The 23,787-nt window shown below is 44.5% G+C and overlaps 1 protein-coding gene across 6 annotated transcripts in view; it reads left to right on the forward strand.

The window, feature by feature from the left end:
* Positions 1-23,787, forward strand: part of FRAS1 (Fraser extracellular matrix complex subunit 1) — a 420,039-nt gene that overhangs the window by 278,852 nt on the left and 117,400 nt on the right. For all 6 annotated transcript variants that reach the window (XM_059385668.1, XM_059385660.1, XM_059385681.1 and 3 more), the window contains 5 exons: positions 1,130-1,283; positions 7,244-7,422; positions 12,237-12,353; positions 20,216-20,330; positions 22,808-22,945. In XM_059385668.1, coding sequence (XP_059241651.1) covers positions 1,130-1,283; positions 7,244-7,422; positions 12,237-12,353; positions 20,216-20,330; positions 22,808-22,945 — 703 coding nt within the window. The remainder of the gene's footprint in view (positions 1-1,129; positions 1,284-7,243; positions 7,423-12,236; positions 12,354-20,215; positions 20,331-22,807; positions 22,946-23,787) is intronic.

The raw sequence follows: 23,787 nt of genomic DNA on the forward strand, positions 1-23,787 counted from the left end.
ATAGCCCCAGACACATGTCAGTTCTAGCCCCTTTCATCTCCCACTGACGGAAACTTCATAAACCCCAGACTGTTCATCCCCGTTCCTTCCCTGAAGACGCGTGTTGACTTTACTGGGCTTACAAGATAAATGGAGACCTTTAGTACATCCTCTACCTTCTGCCTGCCAACTTCAAGAGAGTGTCCCTTCTTTTTCACCCCTCTCCTGGCCCCATAAATTCTTCTTGCCCAGATACAGTGCACTGTCTCGTGTCTTTGCCTCTGCACAGAGTCCATTTCAGTACTTCTCTCTTAGAAGGGCCATGTTTTGGTCATTCAAGAGTTAAATGATATTTCCATAGCAAAGCCTTCCTGAGCATTCCTCCCCCAAAGAGGAAACCCCCTTTTTCCGTTATTCTCCCACAGCACCCTGCTCCAACCTCTTACAGAATATCGTTGTGATACGCCCTGATTAGTTGTCTGCGGCGGGACGACTAGACTGTATGTTCTCAAACTGACATCTTGTTTAGGCATTCTTATATATCCTGGGCCTCTGGCAAGAGAGCCAGCCTCTGATGGGTGCTTAGTGTGTAATGCTTGAGTAGGAGTGGGTGGGGAGAGTAGAGGGACAGTGAGGGGGACGAATGAAAGAGAGAAATGGATGAATGAGAAAAGTTATTTGCTTATGATAAAGTAAAGGAAAAAAATAGGATATGTACATATATACATACACATACATGTGTCTACACACAATATACATACGTAATCCATAGTGCGACTCTGGAGCTATGAATACCTCTTGTTAGGTGATGGCTGGCAACAATAGTACCTGATAACTTATGTTTCTAAGGGCTGATATATACATGTACATATATACATACACATATGTGTATATACACACACACATATATACACAGAGAAATATATATTTATAAAAATACATATTAAATTTAAATATACTTATAAATTTGTATATATTATTTGTAAATAGAATTTGTATATAATAATGTATATAATATACATTATATATAGTGTGTGTATGTGTGTTTATATATATATACACACAAACATATATATACACACATACACACAAACATATATATATGTTTGTTTTGGCTTGGGCTTAACTCTGTACTCTTTCCTCATTCTAGAATGACGCAGGTCTCCGGCTTATGGCTAACTCAATGGTGTGGGTTCCAGAAGGCGGGATGCTGCAGATTACCAACAGAATCTTACAGGCTGAAGCTCCAGGTGCCAGTGCCTCAGAAATCGTCTACAAAATTACCCAGGACCACCCACAATTTGGTAACTTTTCTTTTCCTTTCTCGTGATCTCATCGTTGTGTCCAGCAGTCTTGGACTTGCTATGGTATGACGCCATGCAGCGAGGTTGGGATTCCAGTGACACTGACTTTCTAATACCTCACAGGTCTCATTTAAACACAGAATCATCAAAATTACTGTGATACTGTACACATATTCTGTATCAGGTGATATGCTAAGTAATGTAGACCTGTTAGTATATATGAGATCCAAAATTTAAATTTTCTGCGAGTAAACATGAAATCCAAAATTTAAGTTTTAAAGTAGATTCATTTTACAGAGAAAGTAACTTGCTAATACATAGTTCCTTTCAGCATATATAGCTAATAATGTCAGTTTAATTTTGAAGCTCGGGCTCTCATACTCCACCTTACGCTCCCTCCAGAACATTGCCAGACTTCTTGTTGAGACTTTAAAAAAAAAAAAAAAAGTTTTACATAAAAACACTTTTAAAGATCTTTGTTGTTACTTCCACTCCTAGCAAGATAGTAGAGAATGATAACTTGAAAATTTTCCCCTCGTCATCATCTAGAAAAGGTGGATAAAAGATGATAAGAATTATAGGACCCTCGTGGCTGACCTTTCAAGAATAGAGAGAAATCTCCAGGTAGCAAGCAGAGAAGGAGCTTAAAGCCAGTCTGGGCATATGCTGATGGAACAGCTTCCCTGAGAGGCTTGTATGTGTCCCCGTAACCCAAGGGCTCGAGAGGTAATGCCATGCAGAAATAGAGAAGTTAAGATCTTGCATAAAACTGGGACTCTGGAAAGACTTTCATTTCAAGGGACAGAATAGAAAACAAGAAGGGCACCAGCCCAGAGAGATGGCAAAGAAACCTACCTGTGTTTCCCAGGGCTTGGAGTAGAGCAAAAAAGTCTGCCAAGAAAGAACTTCTCGCCTGTTTCTCCCACAGATCCAGGGTGAAGTTATACTTGCCCATGGTCTGAGAAACCCAATGCTGAGACATTCCTATGAATATTAATCTCAAGCCAATGATAATTCTTGGGTCCCTTGCAGAAACTGGTAGAAACTGTTGCGGAATATCCACCCTCAACTCCGAATTTCAGGATTCTCACAGCCCAAACTGCTGAAGATTAGCTCAGAATTCAAAATTACAGAACAAATGAGGAAGCAATCCATAGTATCATAAGAAAAATGAACAAAATGTTTAAAATTCCAAGGATTTCGAACAAAGGAGTAATCATAAAAACTATAAAACAAGCATATTGAAATGATTTAAAGACACAAAAGAAAGAATTGAAACTGTAAGGCAATAACCAAGACCATAAAAATAAAAGAATAGGCAGGTATGTTTTTTAAAAGAATTAAAAAGATCACCTGAAAATGAAAATTATATTTTTCAAAGTGAAAAATATTTATTCACTACAAATAAAAACTTTCTTGGCGTGTTAAATAGCGCAGGAATAATAATCTGTTTTTCTCTGGTTTCCAGATTTTAAAAATTACTTATTTTCTGTAGTGAGGGGGGAAAAGTTAACTTTTGTGCAATTTGAAAGTAATTCCAATGGGGCACCTGGGTGGCCCAGTGTGCCAAGCAACCGACTCTTGATTATAACTCAGGCCGTGTGTTCAGGGTCCTGAAATGGAGCCCCACACCAGGCTCTGCACCATGAGTGTGGAGGCTGCCAAGGATTCTCTCTCCCTCCCTCTGTCCCTCCCATGACCCTCCCCCCCCCCACTCTCACACACACACACACACACACACACACACACTCTCTCTCTCTCTCTCTCTCTCGAAAAAAAGAAGACTTAGGGGTACCTGGGTGGCTCAGTGGGTTAAAGCTTCTGCCTTCAGCTCGGGTCGTGATCCCAGGGTCCTGGGATCGAGCCCCGCATCGGGCTCTCTGCTCAGCAGGAGCCTGCTTCCCCCTCTCTCTGCCTGCCTCTCTGCCTACTTGTGATCTCTGTCAAATAAATAAATAAAGTCTTTGCATAAAAAAGACTTTAAAAAATAAAAATAATTCCAATGTAACAAAGACATTGAAAAGCATAATCTAATTAAGAATTAATATAATTATAAAATCGTTGCTCTAGCTGGGGTGTCTTTTATTATAGTTGTGTAACTTTGAGGAAGGCAAGTGGATTCCTTTGAGCCTTAGTTTTCTTTGAAAGGTTAGGCTAGATAATTTTTTTTAACTATTTATTTGAAAATAATTTTAGGCTTACTGTAAAGTTGCAAAAATAGTACAAAGAGCCCTTGAATACCTTTAATCTAGCTTCCCTCAATGATAGCATCTTGCAGAACAATGGAACAATGATCAAAACCAGGAGGCCAAGTGGATACAATGCTACTAATTAGTCCGCCGACCTTATTCAACTTCGTGTTCTTTTATCCACTGATTTTCAGCTCGATAATGTTTAAGTCCTTTTCAGCTCTAAAAATCTTTGACCCGTTTGATGTATTAAATTCTCTACCTTTATCTTGATCATTAAAAGCCAAAAAATTTAATTTCCTAGAGACAGCCCAATATTCCAATATTCAGTTTAACTCTTAAAAAGAACAGTGCTGAATTAAATTATTTTTTAAGCCATTTTGGCTTGATAATGCCATGTAGGCTTGCCTGTGACCCTATCCTACTATAAGTCTCTTAATTAACTTCTCCCTGTGAACAGAATCCTCCTTCTGTGTGTCCAGAGCCCCCTATCAGTAATAATCCAATCACATTACCCTTAAGAAGCACTCAGAAGTGAAGGCGGCCGTGGGAACTGGAAGCCCAGTGCACACCAGTCTGGTCACATCCATCTGTCGCGGTGGTGTGAATCTGTGGACCCCTTCCCCGCTGCGACCCCACCTACTGTGCACTCCCTCCTCACCTTAGAATGTCCAGGCTCGGCTTTAGACGTTTTGTGAAGACCTGACCAGGGATCTGAACCAAACGTAAATTGCTTGCAAATGCATGATGGACCCAAATTCCACCACTTACAGACTCATCACTGCTCTCAGATAGAAGTGTGGACAAGTTGATTAGTAAGTACTTGTACCTTTAGCTACTTCACAAGTTTGAAAATAAATCTAATGAGATGGTTTTAATGAAGTTACTTAAGTATCATTAGGGGGAAAACCTGACTTCATCCAACACTTTGCCAACTCTAAATTATTTAGCATCGAGTAAGAAAGCTTTAATACAAATTTTGTCAATCCCCAAATAATTCATGGAGGTTCCAGTGAGATTCTAATTCTTAATACCTATCAAATTTCCCCCTCAGAATTCTTGATTCAACCGTAGACATCAGTATTAAGGAAATCCCAAGTGGAGACTATTATTCCTTTTCTTTAAACCTAGACTGTTTTGTAAGCCTGGATTTCCATATATCTAAAAGGTCGGCTGCTTGTATTTGTCATAATAAAAGCAGAGGTGGGGTACGACACAAAATCTCTCACCTTGCTGTGGTGAACCCACAAAATACTGATACTTCTCCATCTCCTCATGGGCTTAGCACAAAGGCATCTGGTATTCAGCAGACCCAGTGCTGAGCTGCCCCCACCCCCGCTCATGCATCCAGGGCATTGCTGCCTCTCCTGTCAGCAGGGGACTCCCGGGTCCCTCCCCATCTCGCACCCTTCACAACTGCAAGTGTCCAGGCCCGTTGCTTCCACTTGCTTAGTGACTCTCACGTCTGTTTCTTTCTTTCCAAACTTACTGCCGTTCATCCGGATGTTGCAGTTGCCTCACACTTGATCCAATTGTCTACATAAATGTTAATTACTCTGATTACTATTTTTATAAAATAAAACTCAGCCTCTTTAACGGGTTGGTCATAGGCTCCCTGTGTTCTGATCGTATATGTTTTGTGTTCTAAGTCAGTTCGTGCAATTCACCTACTGAAATCTCACAGTGGCTCCTGGTTGCTTATGGGGGATGATCTTATGGGTAGGAACTATGCCTTGCTTATCTTTGAATCCCCATTCCTGAAGGGGCTAGCGTGATAGCTAGCACCTAACATGCATTCAGTCACTATGATCTGAGTTGAAATTTATGGGATTAGTCAATATCCTCTGGTTCCTGTTCATCTGCATAACATGGCAATTTTTTTTTTAAATCTGGAAAAACAGGTTTATTTCATTAGGTCTGCTTAGTTTTCCTATTATAAAGAAGAACAGCTAGAAAATTAGCATTTGAGTATGTTCTATTTTTCTACTCTTTACATTTTCATTGTAGAAGTCTACTTTCAAATATTTTGCAGCTGTACCCACATTCCTAAACAATCTATATCTTGGAAAAACCCGTATATATTATGAACAGAGGCCAAACCAGAGAGAGATGGCTAACGGAATTTGTGACTTAGGTATAAATGAGAAACAATACTAAAGGAAACTAGAGTGAGTTGATTCTACACATGATTTTTTAAAGAAGACTACGGATGGCTTTTTCCTTACTTCAGTACCTCATCACCGTCCAGGATACTATGCTGATTTTGAATTCGAATTTAGTGCCTATACATATTAGAAGGAATATTTCCTTCAAGTTAGAAAATTGCTCTAGTGTAATTGAGGGTGTTTTCAGCTGTCTGCTGTGTGTACTAAGATCTGGGTGTCCCGCTGGAGAACCTCGCCCCCCCCCCCTTCCCTCTTACCATCTGCGTGGACGGAGGCTCCTCTCAAGTTGTTATTGGGTGGATTTTCATGAGAACGTGGCTTCTGTTTTCAGCGGCTCATCCGTTCTCCTGTGTAGCCGACCCTTGAGGGCATACTGTCCTGGTGAAATTTCACTTGCTTCCGTAACGCCTCCATATTTGCAATTTCACTCGAACAAAAACGGTAGCTTCCGGTCGAGAGCAAGCGTTAGAACCAGATTGAGGTGTCCTTGCTTCCATCCCAGTGAGGTCTACGGAATGATGGAGGAGAAAACAAGATGAGTTCCTGGAGGGTAGATGCAGGACTGTGAACACAAAACAACCGTGACTGGAGACAGAGATTCATGACCCAGAGCCTGAGCTTCGGATTCGAATCTCAACTCCTTCACATACCATTTGTGAACCTGAAGAAGTTACGGAACTTCTCTGAGCCTAAAGACCTGTCTTTTAAATGCAGATAATAAGAGCATCTTCAGAAGGATCAAATCAGGGGCGCCTGGGGGGCTCTGTCATTAAGCGGCTGCCTTCAGCTTGGGTCATGATCCCAGGATCGAGCGCCGCATCGGGCTCCCTGCTCAGCGGGAAGCCTGCTTCTCCCTTTCTCACTCCCCCTGCTTGTGTTTCCTCTCTCGCTGTGTCTCTCTGTCAAATAAATAAATAAAATCTTTAAAAAAAAAAAAAAAAAAGAAGAAGGATGAAATAATATAATGAAAAGGATGACCAACATCCTTTTTAAATACCCATGAATGATTCTCATTTTACTAAGAGGAACAGAGGCTGATGAAGCCCATGTAAAGCTCACGCAGCCAGGTTTGAACCATCGCATAATGTGCTTCATGCGGTCCCTACCCTAAGCATCCCGGGGCCAGCTAACATCATTCTCATTGTACAGAATTCTCCCAAGAGTGACTCTGAATTTTTTCAAATTTCCCATTGTGTTTACACTGAAATCGTGTGGATTAGAACTCATTTCCTGCTACACGGAAGTTACAGGTACAAATGAACCCATCCGGTGCCCAGTCCATCCAGCCAGTGAATGTTTGCTGTCTTCGCGATTTTATGTGACCTAATTGATACACTTCATACCTGCAGTGCCCTTGAATTACTTTTAGTGTGTTTTAGCTGAGAGACTGGGAATTCTGTGTCTGGAGGTGAATTTGATGATGCCTGTTGCGTTCTGTGCTAACATACTTTTCTTCGCCTTGGGTTAAAAACAAAGGAGTACCTAATTTCTCTTAGAAAGAAAGAAAGGAAGGAAGACAGATAAATAGATAGTAGCCAAGGAGATGAGAGCTCTGACCAACTTTTCCATTTCCCAGAGACCCTCACTAACTCTGTGGCTTTCCTAGGAGAGGTGGTCCTGCTGGTCGATATGCCTGCGGACAGCCCGGCGGAGGAAGGGCAGCCCCTGCCTGATGGGAGGGCGGCCACTCCCACCAGCACCTTCACCCAGCGCGACATCAACGAAGGCATCGTGTGGTACAGGCACTCGGGAGTCCCGGCCCAGAGCGACTCCTTCCTCTTCCAGGTACCCTCTACGGCTGACTGACATCTTTTCTGATGTCCGGATGGTTTCATGAAAGCCCTCGCTCTTACTTTTATGCAATTTGCGTCATTTTCTCTGTTGCCTGGAAATTACATTTGGGGGAAGAATAAATGTAATTAATAGCATTGACAGGTTTTCTAATCTCCCAATTCGGTCTTACAATAACTCTCCAAGCAGAGTCATCTCATGGCAGGGAGTTTTTAATAGGTAATGGCCAAAGTGTCTAGCAAAAAATTTTTTTCCAAATATTACAGTGCCCTATGGAGGAAAAAATATTTCTTTTTTCAAATGTTTTTGGAACATTTACCATCTTATGATAAGATCAGAAGCTTAGCAGCCAAACCCAGTGGGTTCATATTTCAGTTTTGCTGGGCACTGGCTGTACAACGTTGGGAAAATTACTTTGGTGAAGTCCTTGTGCTTCATTTTTCTCATCGGTAAAATAGAATTACTATGAGGATTTAATGAGTTAATACGTATGGAACATGTAGAGTACTGCCTGTCACTGTGCGTGGGTGTGTCACGGCCATTTATAAAGCTTGAGCAAATACCAGTGCCATAGACTGAATGTCTGTGTCCTGAGATGTGTATGTTGCAATCCCGCCCCCTCCCTGTGCAGTGGTATATGGACGTGAAACCCGTGGTAGGTGACAAGGATTAGATGAGGTCATGAGGGCTGTGCTCTCATGGATGGGATTAGTACACAAGAGAGCTCGCTGCCCCCCCACCCCGCTTCCCTGCTCCCTGCCGTGGAAACACAATGAGAAGTCAGTGGTCTGCAACCCAGAAAAGATCCCCCACCAGAACCTAACCAAGCTGGCACCCTGCTCCAGACTTCCAGTCTCCAGAAGTACAAGAAATAAGTTTCCCTTGTTCATGAGCCACTCAGTTTATATATTTTTGTTATAGTAGCCTGAGCAGACTAAGACAAATAGACCGTTCGGAGGCCGTCCATAAATTAAAGAACAAGAAATTATAGTGAGCGCATTCTCTGGCACTTATCACACATAATTAGAAATTAATAATAAGAGGCCAAACCAAAAAGGCAAACCATTTAGAATTTTTTAAACAGTCTCCTAAATAATTACTCGTTCTAAAAGGACATCAAAATGGCAAACTATTAAGAAATGTTGATGAGGAGGAAATAACTCCTCAAAACTTAGATGATGTGGACAAAATAATACTCCAGAACATTGATGGCTTTAAGCTCTTATTATTGAGCAGAAAATATGAAAATAAATGGACTAAGTGAAGCTACAAAACCACAAGAGAAACCTAAGGAAAGCAAAGAGAGGAATTCATAAAGATAAGCAGAGGCATTGATTCAGTATAAAACAGGAGAATACATAATGAGCACAAACCCCGAGTCTTGGGAAAGATCAATAAAATTGGGCAAACTTACGTCAAGGGCAATTTGGAAATAAAGACTTGAATAGAAGTACAAAGGAATGAGGAACTTCGAATGAGAAACAGCATCAAAATGTAGATGCGGAGAGGAATTTGGGAAAATGTCAGAGAAAATATAGAGAAGCTCTCATGGGGGCTGAGCAGCCAACGCGGGGCCGGGGACCCTCGGGGTCTGGAGTCTGAGGCTTTTCCTTTGTCCTGAACCAGCTGGGGATAAGCTGCCACAGTAAGCGGCCCGCCTTGCTAAAATTCCCGCCCATTCCGTTCCTGAGGCCTGGTGTGGCCGTCTTCCTCGCCTGACTAGTACGTATAGTACAAAAGACGTGCTTTTCCAGGGAGCAGATGAACTAGACTTGGCCAGTATTAAAACGAGATGAGGGACGCCTGGGTGGCTCAGTGGGTTAAAGCCTCTGCCTTCGGCTCAGGTCATGATCCCAGGGTCCTGGGATCGAGCCCCGCGACGGGCTCTCTGCTCCGCGGGGAACCTGCTTCCTCCTCTCTCTCTCTCTCTCTGCCTGCCTCTCTGCCTACTTGTGATCTCTGTCTGTCAAATAAATAAATAAAATCTTTAAAAAAAAATAAAATAAAATGAGATGATCCTGAGCATCTGGAACATCCCAGGGGTGAGCAAGCCTCACGTGCCGTCTGCCAAGTTAGCGTCTTCATTTTTAGCACCTGGGGAACTGCACAGTCCTCAGAGAATGAGTCAGAATGGAGGCAAAGACCTTAATCATAAGAAGGCACCTCAGCAAACTGGAATCCTCGGATCTGCCTTTGCCTTTATCGGTGTCGGGATGGAGGACCTTCTCCATCCGGAGCACCTCCCCGGGAAGGAGTCTCCTTACCTGCTCAAAGTGATACTGGCTTGCCTTTGCAACTTGGTTACTAAACGGGTAATTATAGAAAAGCAAAAGTAACTGATCTTTTTTAAAAACAGATGCACTAGAATTTGAGACACGGCAGCTGAACATTCTTACTTTGAAAGGGGTTCCCTTTGGAAAGTCTTCACACATTTTCCTCAAGACGTGTTTAGAACCCTGAGCTGAAATCTTCTTCACAATCTATGGGATTTTCTTTATCACATCCTCAGTAGAGACAGTAAATCATCCTTCGGAAGTTGATTTTTAAAAACAGCCAAAGAGGGCGCCCTGGTGGCTCACTGGGTTAAGCCTCTGCCTTCTGCTCAGGTCATGATCTCAGGGTCCTGGGATGGAGCCCCACATGGGCCTCTCTGCTCAGCAAGGAGCCTGCTTCCCTTCCTCTGCCTCCCTCTCTGCCTACTTGTGATCTCTTTCTCTGTGTCAAATAAATAAATAAAAATTCTTTAAAAAAAATAACCAAAATGCCAAGAGTCAGCCAGAGTCCTGTCTGGTAAGAAGAGCAGTAATTATTTTTGGTTAAAACAGGGAGCAATTATGCAGCAACAAGCTCGGTTTCCTCCGGTGATTTGTGAGCTCTCTCTCTGAAGGCATTCCAGAAAGTGCATCCTGAGCACGGACGGCATCTTTATTGCAAATGTGAAACAACTCTCTGAGATTATGTTCTCCTGGATGTGGAAGTTGCGGTGTGATTTTAAAGCCTCATTGTTTTATAGGCTTGCCTCATCTTTTGGTTTGAAATGACACAGACACTGTAGTTGTGTGCTAAAATAAATGGTTGCAACTTCTCTCATTCATCATTTTAGTGTCCCAGAAGGATTTTAAACTAAAAAAGATGCTGTTCTAATGATTCTTCCCTTTCTTCCCTTTCTCTTTTCTTTTTTTAAAGCAGAAAATGCAATATAATGAGTTTCATGGATTTAATTTTGTTTTAATGCTGATGTGCCATCATGAGCCGTCAATGCACCCCATCTGTCACTTTGCATGGAAAACTTGGGATTTATGTAACACAGTGGCATTAAAAAGTAGAGCATGGCACAGTGAGAAGAAAGCATGTACATTTACATCATTTGGGGGCATAGGAGGGAACTGGCTTTGGTATATTCAGATCATGTTGAATCGGCCTTGGGGCTTTCGGTATGAAAAGACCAACGTTTATTTCACACCAGTATGTTTACTGAGGAAGCAAGGAGTGATTTCTTTGCTTGGTAGTATACGCACATTTCACTACCTACATGGTGTTCCATTCTTTTTGTTTTTTTTCAAAAAACAGAGCATATTTTCCCCTTTCCTAAGGTTCTAAAGTTTCCAAATTGAGCCATCTTGGTCAGTGGGAAGATCATGAACCGCTGACCTGGCTGAATACTGACCCTTACTGACCATGACTTAGACACCTTGCTCAACTTCTATGCCCTTCAGTTTCCTCATCTTTAAAATAAGAGATAATAGCTCCTTGGTAGATAGATTAGTAAGTAGATAAGTAAGATAACTTTTGAAAAGTAGGTAGCAGAGTGCTGCGCCTGTGACCGATGTTAGGGAATCATCGCTATTGTTACTGAATTATTCATAATGACACACCATAAGATGTCTTTTTGAAAACGTGTGGATATTCCAAAGCTTGATCTCCAGGCCTCTGGTGGGATGGACATAGAAAAGACAGGTTTTCTGTTGGGCACGACTTGAGAAGACACAGGGCAAGGACTGCCATTCCTGCTTATCCTCCGACGTGAGAGAACACCGCCCCCTCCTGTGCGATTACTGCAGCTATATATGCCCACTCCGGCCTCAGCAGGTCTCGGCCCCTGGTGGAGCAGACCAAGGAGAGACGGAGGGCTCAAGGGGCAGCTCAAGATCACAGAGGGAGGAGAAAAGCTATTGGCATCGGCAAAGCATCATTTTTTAGCATTTTGAAGCAAAAAGAGGTCGATTTGGTGACTCTTCTAATTGTAAATGTTATTAATCTCGCTTTTGCAGTGACGAGGCTGAGATTTGTCATTTATAGTTTAGGTGTACGTATCTGTGCTGGATAAAGTTTAAAGCACTAGAAAAAAAATCACATATAAATCATGTGTCATATATGCTTATAATGAGATACGTAGCTATCAAAAATCATGTTTTCAAGATTGTTTAACGAAATAGCAAAACATCACATTATTACGTTTGGTAAAAATGTGGAACATGTAATTGTATCTAAAGTTTCACTTATCTATAGAAAATAGACTAAACCAAAATGCATCAATATGTTAATGACTTCTATTTTTACCTAGTGAAATTCTGGCTTTTTTAGTTTTTATTTGTATTTCTGTGCATTTTTAGAACTGCCTAAAATGATTACATGGTTTTTTCATAATCAGTAAAACATTAGCATTGAAATGAAGAGCAGAATGAAAATCATAATGCAAAAATGCATAGAATTCCAAGACAGATGGTTTCAAGGGGTAAAGCAAACACGCACAAACAGGCTGTGCCCAGCACAGATGAGAGGCTCACCAGTGTCACGTTTCCTTGCAGGTGTCCAGTGCCACAGACGCCCACACACACCTGGAGAGCCGCACGTTCAACATTGCGATCTTACCGCAGACACCCGGGGCGCCTAAACTCTCGCGCGGAGCATCTCTCCACATGACTGTGAGTTGGGTGGAGGGGCTCGCGGTTTGCGCGTGGAGGAGGCGCGCTGCTGGGGTTTAATAGAGCACCCCGCTCTTGTGTCTGGTGAATGCGTGACTCAGAGTGTGGACCCTGGGGCCAGTAAGAACCAGTCTCGGGAACACATTTCTTGTTCATGTCAACAAGAGGGTAGAGGGAAGGTGATGTGGAATCCACCGCAACCTCCCGTCCACCACTTCTGTCCTTTTTAGAGCATCCCGGAGGTCCCGGGGCCTCCTTGGGTGCTGGGAGGGAGTTTGGAGCTTGTGTCCATTTTACCAGAACCATGTGGGGGTCATTGCTCAGTCCGCTCCGCCTCCACCTTGCTGGAGAAACGGCCGGTCTGTGTTTTAGAAGCCCTGTGAGGAGCGTTTGGGTTTGTTTTCCCATTATGAAACTTTCCTGGAGAAAGGGATGCCTTTGCCGAATCCAAAGAAATAAGTACCAGTTACCCAAATGGCAGTTGGAGAGGCAGGTCAGACGAAACGGAGAGGTGGCAGTGCAGGGCTGTCCTGGACGTTAGAGCAGCACCTCCAGAGACCCGGAGGTGAAGGACACCGTGATGGGTGGGATGATCCCCAGCAGGTCAGGAGGAGGCAGAGGAGTGAGGATGCGGAGCCTGGTGAGCTCCATCACGGAAGGTCTTGTGCGCTGTGAGGAAGGAGTGTGGGCGCGTGGACAGGTTTGAAGCAAGGTGACAGCTAAATTGGTACATGAAGCTGAGTTCAGACAATTAGCAGCTGCACTGTAACCCCGTATCTAGGGGGTATGGAAAGCCAGAACCCCTGTTCTAGACAGAGCCCCAAGCATATAAGATCTCGTAAATTAATCATAAAGGTTCACATTTTAGTTAGCGCCCACATAATTACACTCCAAAGTAGTGTATCAGCCCTGAGCCACAACAAAGAGAGCAGCCGTGGTTTTAGAAATTATGGGTCTGGGGCATGACAGAGACATAAAGGGGGAAACAGAAAGTTTTTAATGAATAGCTGGTATCGGCATTTCCACCATAAACCATAATTTAAAGAAATCATAATTCAGCAGCACTATAAGGTCTATAATTCATCATTCTGACTGGAGGAACTTGGATCAGAATTTTCTGTAAAGTGTAAAGAAAAATGTGCATGCGCATTTCTTGCCAAATGCTAATGCAGTGTTATTTTGGGTTTAGAGGGGAAAAATGGGCCAGGAGCCAAAGACGGTGGCGCCATTCCCACTCTGTAGCTGTGGACCTCTAGAAGCTTCTCACGCTGCTTAACCTTTAGGGCCTCAGGTTGCATGTGTGCAAGTCGCATCTGTCTTGTCTAATTTAGGGTACCACAAAGGTGAGTTTACTGTAAAATGTGATTAGCCCACTCTTTTGTTCCTTAGAATCTACACAGCTTGTATTTCTTTTGACATGAATTGGGGCCATTACTATCGGATATACTTGAAATCTGTGACAAAAACACATTTTCTCTTTAGTGATTTGGACTCACCTAAGTACATTCGTTTTGCACATATTTGGTAGATACATCATGAATGTTCTAAATACAAATATTGTATACCCATATCTGTGTTTAAGGACAGGAGTCCCCCTCTCCAGTCATTCGGTCATCCCGATAAACACTTTCGAGTCCCTAATTTATCCCAAGGGCCGTGAAATGTATTGGAAGTTCAGTGACTATAAAACACAGTCTCTCTTCTCAAGCAACTTAGAGTCTAAAACAAGCAAATAAGTAAGCAATGACAACCAGGACATGACGAACGCTCTGATATGATACGCAAGCAGAGTCACACTCTGGAAGCAAGTAGGGAGACACCTAGTCCAGTGGAGCGTGGGGGAGGTCGCGGAAGGCTTTCTCTTGGAGGTGAGCTGAGCTGGTTGATGTGTAAATTATCTCTAGAGCGTGGACTCAAATTTCAGCCTCCTTAGGATCACCTGTAAGGTTGGTTAGACCACAGATTGCTGGAGCCTACCCCGGGGTTTTCTAATTTAGTAGATCTGGTCTAGAGCCGAGAATGTGCATTTCTAACGAGTTTCCAAGTGATGCCGTTGCTTCTGCTCTGCTCACCACACTTGAAACCCCCTTTATCTAGACTGCAAATAGAGGGAAATTCATGCCAGGCAGACGAGCAGCAGGTGAAAAAAGTGAGAGACACAGGATACCATGACATGTTTGAGGAATTGCAGAGAGTTCAGTTGGCCAGAGCATAAATCCCTCGGTGAAAAAGAAGTAAGAAATGAGAGTCAGATCATAGAGGACCTTACAGATGAGATGAAGTATTTCCATTTTGTCCTGAAAGGATGTTTTGGGGCAAGTAGGGTGCGGAACGATTCATAGCAGAGAGGGGGTGTGATCAGATTTTCCACTTAAGAAAATCGTTCTGGCTGTAGTGAAAATAACACGCACCATGGGCTCCAGACAGAGAACGAGGAGGCCAAGGCATAGGCCGTTACAGGCATCTCGAACAAGAAGGTCCGGTAGCACGTACCGCCTGGGGAGCAGTAGGGACTGAGGGGGTCCGTGAGATCTCAGAGACAACGGCACACCCGTGTATACTGCCGCGGGATGCGGATGGCTGAGAGGCAGGAGCATCTGAAATGTCCTTCAGGCGATACATAGATGGAGAAATTATGTTATACACAACAACAGGCTGTCATTCACTCTTTAAGGAAGTCCTGCTGTGCTCCAGAATGTATGAACCTTGAGGACATTACCTGAGTGAAGTAAGCCGGTCAGCAAAGGGCAAATACTGCTTGATTCCCCTTACGGGAGCTACCTAAAGTAGTGACACTTTCCGTTTGAAACACAACGTGGAAAGGTAGTGGCCCCTGCAGGGGCGGGGGTAGAGGGGAGCAGAGGGAATTGGGGAGCTGATTTTCTCCAGTGGATATTGAGTTTCAGTTCTGAAAGATGAAAACGTTCTAGACATGTGTTCCACAACGACGTGTATACAGTTAACACTCCTGTCCTGTGCCCTTAAAAGTGGTTAAGATGGTGTAAAGAACATAGGGAGAGATTAAAAGAGATCTAGAGTCCTAGAGATCAGCTGTGTAGAAGTGGGTAAAACGGCCCAGTTTCTGATACGGAAGGATGCCCTTCACGAGGTCAGGAATGTATGTGGACTTCAGGAAGGGGGAGCGCTGGAGGCCGTGACGAGTTCAGTGGGAGGCGCTTACCAAAGGTGTGCCTGGTCTAGGCTGGCAGAAGATCAGTAGATACTCTCTGCGGGACGTAAACCTCTGAGAATCATTAATGACATGTGGTGGTTTCATGCTCGGGCCTGAGATTCCCCAGGAAGATTGCATAGAGTAAAAAGCAGCATAAAAATAATACCTGCCTAAATGGAAATTTGTTCTATGGCCTTTCTATAATGCTCTTCATCAAATCCAATCCTTTAAATGGTGTCCTACCAAATTTGTTTTGTAGCGCTCCACCAGAACTATGTGCCTACGTGCATGTACAAGATGTGTCTAGTCTGAATAATATTATAAGATATATATGTGTGTGTATATAATATATATGTGTTGCGTGTCTGTGTGTGTCTCTCTGTGTGTGTAATCTGAGATATATACATTTAGGGTATATATATCAAAGTTGGGCAAGGAGATCTATAAACAAGCATGTTTACCAATAAATAGCATAGCATAGTGTGAGATTCAGCAAATAAGTTAATAACTTTACATTAACTCAGTTTTCCAAGTAACCATCCACTGTTTGACTTACAAGATCCTTAAGGACAAAATCTTTAATTAATCTTGGTACCTTCTCCGCATCTAACGCAATGACTCATGTAGAAGTACTTGCTTAGTGAATATCTGTTGACCAAATGAATCATTTTCAGACCTACTTTCACACAGCTAATAATTCCCTTTACTATCTCACCTTCAAATTCAAATGAATTAATCATATGGGTATACGCGTACAAACACATACTTCGAACGTCGTATTTCCGTTCTCTTCTTAAAGGGGAAAGAAATTCTCTTATCTCTTAACGCGAAAGCATATTCGCTAAGTCCTTTCTCAGATAGTTGTGGTACTCAGAGGGGGGTTGCCCACGGTCACCACTCGAGAGGACAGTCTTGCAGAAGCCCTCCTAGTTCGACTTGTCTCCGCAGTGATCGCTGGAACAAGGGTTCTCTTAAAACCACTCTCCCTGGGGTGAGCAGGGGCTCGGTTGGAACAGCTGAGCTGTTTGTCCTGTAATCTCAAGTCTGGGCATGCCATATTGGGTTTATGGCTGCGGACTTATCGGTCCATGTTTTTTCTTGAGACCTTTTCAAACACTAATAAAATTGTTATCTGCAGTTTCTGGACATTTCTTTGTCCTTGGAATTCCTCCTGTGCTTTATCTGAGCCTTTCACAGTACTTAGCAGTCTCTACGTTGGAGTTATTTACAAACTCCCCTTACCAAAAACCAGAAATCCTTGAGGAAAAAGTCTGCATCTGATTCATTGTGTGTCTCCCACAGGCTCTTTGGGGGGACCTGCCCAGCATAGGTTCTGACTGAATATTCGCTACGTGTGTAGGGGAGTGAATTAATTTTGTTGTCCTAACCAAACTGTGTGAGAAGATGATTTCTTGTAGAACCCCTTCTACTCATCTCGTCTTCTTATTTTTCATGGGTATTTAATTTCTGAAGTCAGCCATGAGCTTTGCTGCTTTGCTAATATGACAGTCGACAGGTGAAAGTGGTCTTTCTTTTAATGGCCGCTGAAATAATAATGTTGTTTATAAATCCTGACCTGGGATCCCAAAGATTTAAATCACACACTCCCTTTGCTAAGGCTTACATGTTGAAGTGTTTGCCTCTCTTTAGACAACATTGAAAGATGATGGAAAATATTTTTTTAATTAAGTTGCTATAAAAGTATTCTCATTATTTTACTTCTTAGCCTAATCTTCTCATAATGATATTTTCCATTCACTCAACAAATTTTTATTGAGCTCTTTCATGTGCTAGGTGCTTGGGATCTATCCACGAACAAACAAAAATCCACGTTCTCACGGAGTTTCCATTGTCTTGCGGCAGGAGGGGATCCACAATAAGTCGTAAATCAAATAAATAACTCATAGGTTGCATGTGAGTGGAAAGTATTATGGGAAAACAAAACGTAAGACCAAGGTCAAGGGGGTCAGAAATGCGGTGGTGGCAACAGCAGAGGCGGCCCGGATTGCAGATGGAAACGAGCTGAGCTTTATTAAAACAAAGATGGGGGCGCCTGGGTGGCTCAGTGGGTTAAGCCGCTGCCTTCGGCTCAGGTCATGATCTCAGGGTCCTGGGATCGAGTCCCGCATCGGGCTCTCTGCTCAGCGGGGAGCCTGCTTCCTCCTCTCTCTCTGCCTGCCTCTCTGCCTGCTCGTGATCTCTGTCAAATAAATAAATAAAATCTTACAAACAAACAAACAAATATAAAGATGTGTTAAGAAAGACTTGCAGGAGGTGAGGAGGAGAGGCGCGAAGGGAAAGTGCTCCAGACCCAGGGAGCCGTGTGTTTAGACACGTCCCGTTGCGGGGTGGGCGACCCAGGGAGCCGAGTGTTTAGACACGTCCCGTTGCGGGGTGGGCGTCCGTGTTCAGGGAGCAGCGGGGAAGCCAGTGTGGCTGGAGCAGAGAGAGTGCGTGTGAGAGTCTCAGATTCACAGATGGGCCCAGTGTGTGTGTCGGGGGCAGCGAGGCAGGCAGAGGGAGGGGTCGGGGCAGAGCTTATAAGTCCTTTCGGGCCATTGGAGGGACTTCAGGTTTTTTCTGGGTGAAATGGAGAGCCCTGACCAGGTGCTGAGCCACAGAGGTCGAACCTCCTTTTTGGCTGGCTGTTGGGCTGAAATGGATTGCAGGTGGGCAGGTGGGGAGGCTGTCCTGGTGACCACGTGTGACTGCGGCTCCCAGCAGGGTGGTGGCAGCGGCGTTGGGGAGAAGCAGGTGGATTCCAGACATATGCAGAGGTCACATGGGTATTATGAGAAACATTATTCTGTACTTCTCGATTGTTGACAGATATTTTAATAAAAAAGTGTCTTCTGTAATGATTTCTGTGGAATGCAATCTTTCATTTCTTACTATGTTTAATTGATAAATATTGAACATCCCAAATAGCCAATATTAAAATTGATTGTACTTTAATATATGTCAGACTCGATATTGCTTTCTTCAGGGAATCAAGTCCTTACTTTTTCTACCTCCTGCCCGTTCTATTAGTAGAGAAATTACGTCAATAGATTCCATAATACAATATGCTCTCTGGGCTGGCATGTATTTCCCTTCGTCCATGGGCCTCTGTCCAGTCCCTCTTCTAATGGCTGGATTATTTTAGGGGCATCTAGATCGTCAAAAATATCTCCTAGTACCCCGAGAATTTTCAGATGCTCCGACGGCTTCGAGATGAACAGGGGAGGAGCTGAACGAGGTGCTGAGCCTGCCCTTTTCGGTCCGCATGGCTGTGCCCACCCCTGCTCGCGGGTATAGGTGTGTATGCACCCGCGTAGGCTGTAAACACTTCCCACAGGGCCTTGATTTTTCATTTGTTGTCCTTACTTGTTTTATTTTAGAGCGAGAGACCAGCAGCTGTTTGTAACTCTTACTTCCCTTACTCATGACATTCCAGACCCGAGCAGGGGCCTGAGATATGACTCTCTACTCTAGGGGGGTTGTCCAAACCTGCCAATGCCGCCTCTCCCAGGACAAGTGTGCCTGCAGGACACTTACAAAGCAACTGCAACCTTCAATCTTTTCACGGGTTACAGGAGCAGCACCACACCCTCCCGCCTGGGAATGACTGAGCCCCACTTAATCCTTTCCTAAGTGGGGAAATTTCTTCTGGAAGAAGCAGAGCTTCAAAGACGAGGACAGCGTGTCCCACTCAGCCCTGCAGGGGTCAGCTCGGAGAGCAGGCAGGGAGCCGGATATTTTGGTTCTGTCTTGTGTATGTGACCCAGGCAAGGGCCTGTCCTCACACTGGTTTCCCTTTTCTCATCTCCCTTCTGTATGTTTTTGCTGCTGTTATTAACACAACCCCCTGTTAACCCACCTCCTGTCATGCCTGGTCATGGGATTCGAAATCTCTCTCTCTCTCTCCGAGAGTTGTCACTGTTGGTGGGTTATGGCTATATACAAGTGAATGGACAGTAAAAAACTATGTACACATTGGCCTTTTGATTAATTTTGCCTGACCCCTTCCTTGGATACTGAGGACTGGAAGAGAAAAGCAAAATGTAGTCCTTTTGAAGGGTACAATGGAGACAAAACATGCTCTAGTTTTATGCGCTTTAATAAATAATTCCTAAACCTTGGGATTCAAATGATCAGTGTCTTTTGGTGTTTGAGGTGAGTTCATCTTTTGCCCTTTGAAAACATCACAGTTCCCGTTGGCAGAGCTGGAGGGGTCAGGGAGGGCTTCTTAGCAGATGCAGCCTCAGCCCATGACGTCAAAGGAGCAGAGATGTAGTGGCCCAGCCGGGAACAGCAGGACAGGAGGAGAGCGGGCTGCGCTGGCTCGTGTTGACGCGTCCCACGGCGAGTCCCACCTGGGGAAAAGGGGTCATGTTGGGACACCCCACAGTAGGCACCAACACAAACCTGGGGACAGCAGGCAGGGGAGGGGAGAGTGCAAGAGAACTAGAAGATTCTATGACCCTCTGAGGTTCTTAAGGCCAAGACAGATCTGCAGTGCAAGAGACCAGATCCTTCTTCGAGCTTTCAGGAAAATATTTTGCTGTAACTAATTTAAAAGCCCAGAGTGAGTGTGTTTTTTGTTTTTATTTTTGTGGTTGTTTCTGCTTTTTAAATAAGGTTTGTTTTTGCCTCTGGCTTTTGTTTTCATCACCCTGTTTTTTCTTCTTCTTCCTTAAATGTTGTTTAGGCTCGGGAGGATGCCCTGACTGTGATTCAGCCTCATTCCCTCTCCTTCATAGACTCTGAGAGGCCAAGCGGAAAGATCATATACAATATCACTGTACCTCTGCATCCAAATCAAGGTAAGATGCGCAGTCAATGACCTGTTGAGTGACGCTCTTATCTTCTAATCATTGGCCTGTCTTCAAAGCTTGGGAGTTTCGTCCGCAGGTACTTGTTGAGGATTTAAGAAGTAACAATTATTCACGCTCTCTGTTCCCTTGTTCGGAGTTTAGGACCACTTGAGAAAGAGACGCCGTCGTCAGACAGAGGGAGATGAGTGTGTCCGCTGTGGTGTGCCAGAGCTGGCTGGAGATCTGGTGTGCACACAACTTGAGTCACTGGGTTGAGCTGCCCCTCTCATGCACGGGCAGAACGGGGCAGACATGGGCACTGTCTGCAGGGGCAGACCCTGCTCTGGTGAGGTTAGGAGAGGTGAACAGACACGACCGGGAACGAGCGTGTGCTCAGGACAAGGGCTCTGCCCGCGCATGCGGAGTGTGCTGCGCCCCACACACTGGGTTCCTTTCCCCTTTGGATGAATCCCTCCTTTCCTGGCGGGGAAAATGAACCTGTGAAACCGCAGTCAGCAGAGAGGAGAGGCGGACCCCTGCCATCACTCTTCATTCTTTAGGTGGCTGCACTTGGGGCGTAACTAATAAGCCTGTCCCTAACAGAGGTGTGGCTGTCCCTCATGGAAAGGAGATGAGCTCTCGTAAGACACGTCTGCTCCCGACTCTGAGGCTGCTCTCCCAGGACCAACCGTTGCCCTGGATGCGAGCCTTCCACATTATCAAATCCCCCAGGAGAGATGAATGTCTAAAAATTAAGTTATATTACCCCTTTGATAAAGTCCAGAGAAACTAAACACCTAGAAGTCATGCTTCTCTTTTTCTAAATCTGCTGAGTCACAGCAAGAGCATTTCTCCTTACCTTGCCGGGGCCGAGTGGAGCTCTCTCGGTCCAGCAGCCTCGGCTGTCTTTCGGAGAGTGACTCTAGTCTCTCAGCCCCTCAGAACCTGAATTAGTTCAGCACGAGCTCGCCATGTCCTTCTTTGAAAGAGTTGACGGACATGAAAGGCGATCAGAGCATTATTTCTGTGCCTACAAAATTTAGAGACGATAGGTAAATTTTCAGCCTCTAAAGATTTATCCCAGAGTTAAAATTGCAAATCCAATTCTTAGAATAATCATGATCCATGTTCCTGTTGCCAAAGGTTATCACAGAGGCCGAGGTGTTTCTGAAGGAAAGGGGTAAGTTGAGAAAACTCTCATTATAGCCTCACCAGGAGCCCAATCTATGTCATTTTCTCAGCAAGCTTGACCTTTAAGCTTTATCGAAAGAATCTCAAATTATGGTGAAATGTCTATGACTTGTAGAGAATTACCTAGTCTAAGTTATGTTAGGGGTAGTAGTCTGTGTCTTACTATTGATCATGGTCAATGACTTCTAGTCAGAAATCTGTTTGGGTCTCACAAAAAGAGGCTCAAACACCACGCGTCATCAGGAAAATGCAAATCAAAACCAGAATGAGATATTACCTCACACCGGTCAGAATGGCTAGTATCAAAAGGTGAGACATTACAAGCGTTGGCGAGGATGCGGGAGAAAGAGAACCTTTGCGTGCTGTTGGCAAGGGTATAAGTGGGTGCAGTCGCTGTGCAAAACAGTATGGAGGTTTCTCCAAAAAATTAAAAATAGATCTACTGTATGATCCAGGAACTGGGTATTTACCCAAAGAAAACACAAACAGGCATTCAAAAGGATACACGCCCCCTTGTAATTACGGCAGCCTCATTCACAGCAGCCGAGACAGGGGAGCGCCTCCGTGTCTCCCGTGGATGCGCGGACGAGGAAGATGTGGGGCTGGGACGGCGCGCCTGAGAGAATGAAACCTTACGTTCGTGACAACACGACTTGGGCCTGGAGGGTGTGATGCGAAGTGAAGTCAGTCAGACGGAGAAAGACCAACGCCGCCTATGCTTTCATTTGTGTCTGAATCTAGAAGTCAAACAAGCGAACCAACACTGAAAAATAAACTCATGAATACCAAGAATAAACTAGTGGTTGCCAGAGGGGTGGTCGGTAGGGGGATGGGTAGGGGGTGAAGGGGATTAAGAGGTCCCAGAGGTACAGACTTCCAGTTACAGAACCAACAAGTCGCGAGCATGGAAAAAGCAGCTTAAGGAACGTAGTCAGTAACACGGTGATGGGCTCGTGTGGTGACAGATGGTGACTTCGCGGAATGTGGGGAGCGTTCCATGATGTATACGATTGTCAGATCACTAAGTGGTACACCTGAAACTAATATCGTACTGTCTGTCAGCCGTAATTCAACGAAGCATTTTTGAAAAGATCCTGTTGAAGTCTGTTTCGGTTTCAGATTTGCCTTTTTCTTGAAGGACTGGAGAATGGTCTGATAAGGGAAGCGGGAGAGCACTTGCTCTCGAAGGATAGAGGCCTCCCCCACCAGGGGCCAAAGGCCGATTTATGGCCGCGGACATTCCGTCAAGCGTCAGACTTACTGTCGGTGCTGATGCTGAGTCTCTTGCTCCCCAGGGATCATCGAGCACAGGGACCGGCCTCACTCTCCCGTCCGGTATTTCACACAGGAGGACGTCAACCAGGGCAAGATCATGTACCGTCCTCCCCCGGCAGCGCCCCACCTCCAGGAGATCACGGCCTTCTCCTTCGCTGGTAATGCCTTCTCCTCTCTTCTCGGGCACCCCGACTCTCGGGGGAGCCTCGTGGCAGCTTCTTCCCACCCCAGCTCTTCCTGTTGTCCTTCCCACGCTCTAGTGACATCGCTTTATAGCTGTTCAAAATCACTCGAGGCTTGTGGGCCAATGTGTAGTTTGGCCCAATCAGTTCCTCATTTTTTTTTTCATTTATTCATGCATGCACGTATGCTTTCAATAAATCTTTATTGATTTATTGGCTGTGAGGTCTTGGAGATGATAGTGGTGAACAAAAGAGGCTCAACAAATCCTGTTCTTGGTGAGTTTGGGGGCCTAGGTAGGGAGACAGAGTTTGAGAAATAATCCAGTAATGAGTGTTTAATTGTAGACTAAGGCAAGAGCTCTGGAGAGAAAGAAAAATGTTCAGTGGCGTTCGAAGTAACACAACTGCCCGAGACTAAGAGTTCAGCGGAGGCTGCTCCAGCGAGGGACGAGTAGATGCTCGTCAGCCTGAATGTGCCTCTTGGGGTACTTGGGAGAACATTCCCCGAGGAAGGGCACACAGCTCGCGGGGAGAGGGGAGAGAATGTGACATTCTGAGGGTTTAAAAAAAACAACAAAAAGTCTGTGTCTAGAATATAGAAGGTTGAGCAGAACAAGGAAGCTCTTGGAGGGAGAGAGAGAGGCCACACCTCAGAGGCCTGGAAGCCTGTCAGGATTTATATCTTTATCCCAAAAGCAAGAGGAACCCAGTGGAGGTTTAGATCTGGGGAGATGGTCTTTCATGAAGAACTCGTTAGCTGCAGGATGTGAGTGGACTGGAGGAGGCCAGGGCGGGTGGGCTGTGGGGGAGGGGAATCC

The sequence above is a fragment of the Mustela nigripes genome, chromosome 1 (assembly GCF_022355385.1).
Source record: "Mustela nigripes isolate SB6536 chromosome 1, MUSNIG.SB6536, whole genome shotgun sequence".
NCBI classification, from domain to species: domain Eukaryota; kingdom Metazoa; phylum Chordata; class Mammalia; order Carnivora; family Mustelidae; genus Mustela; species Mustela nigripes.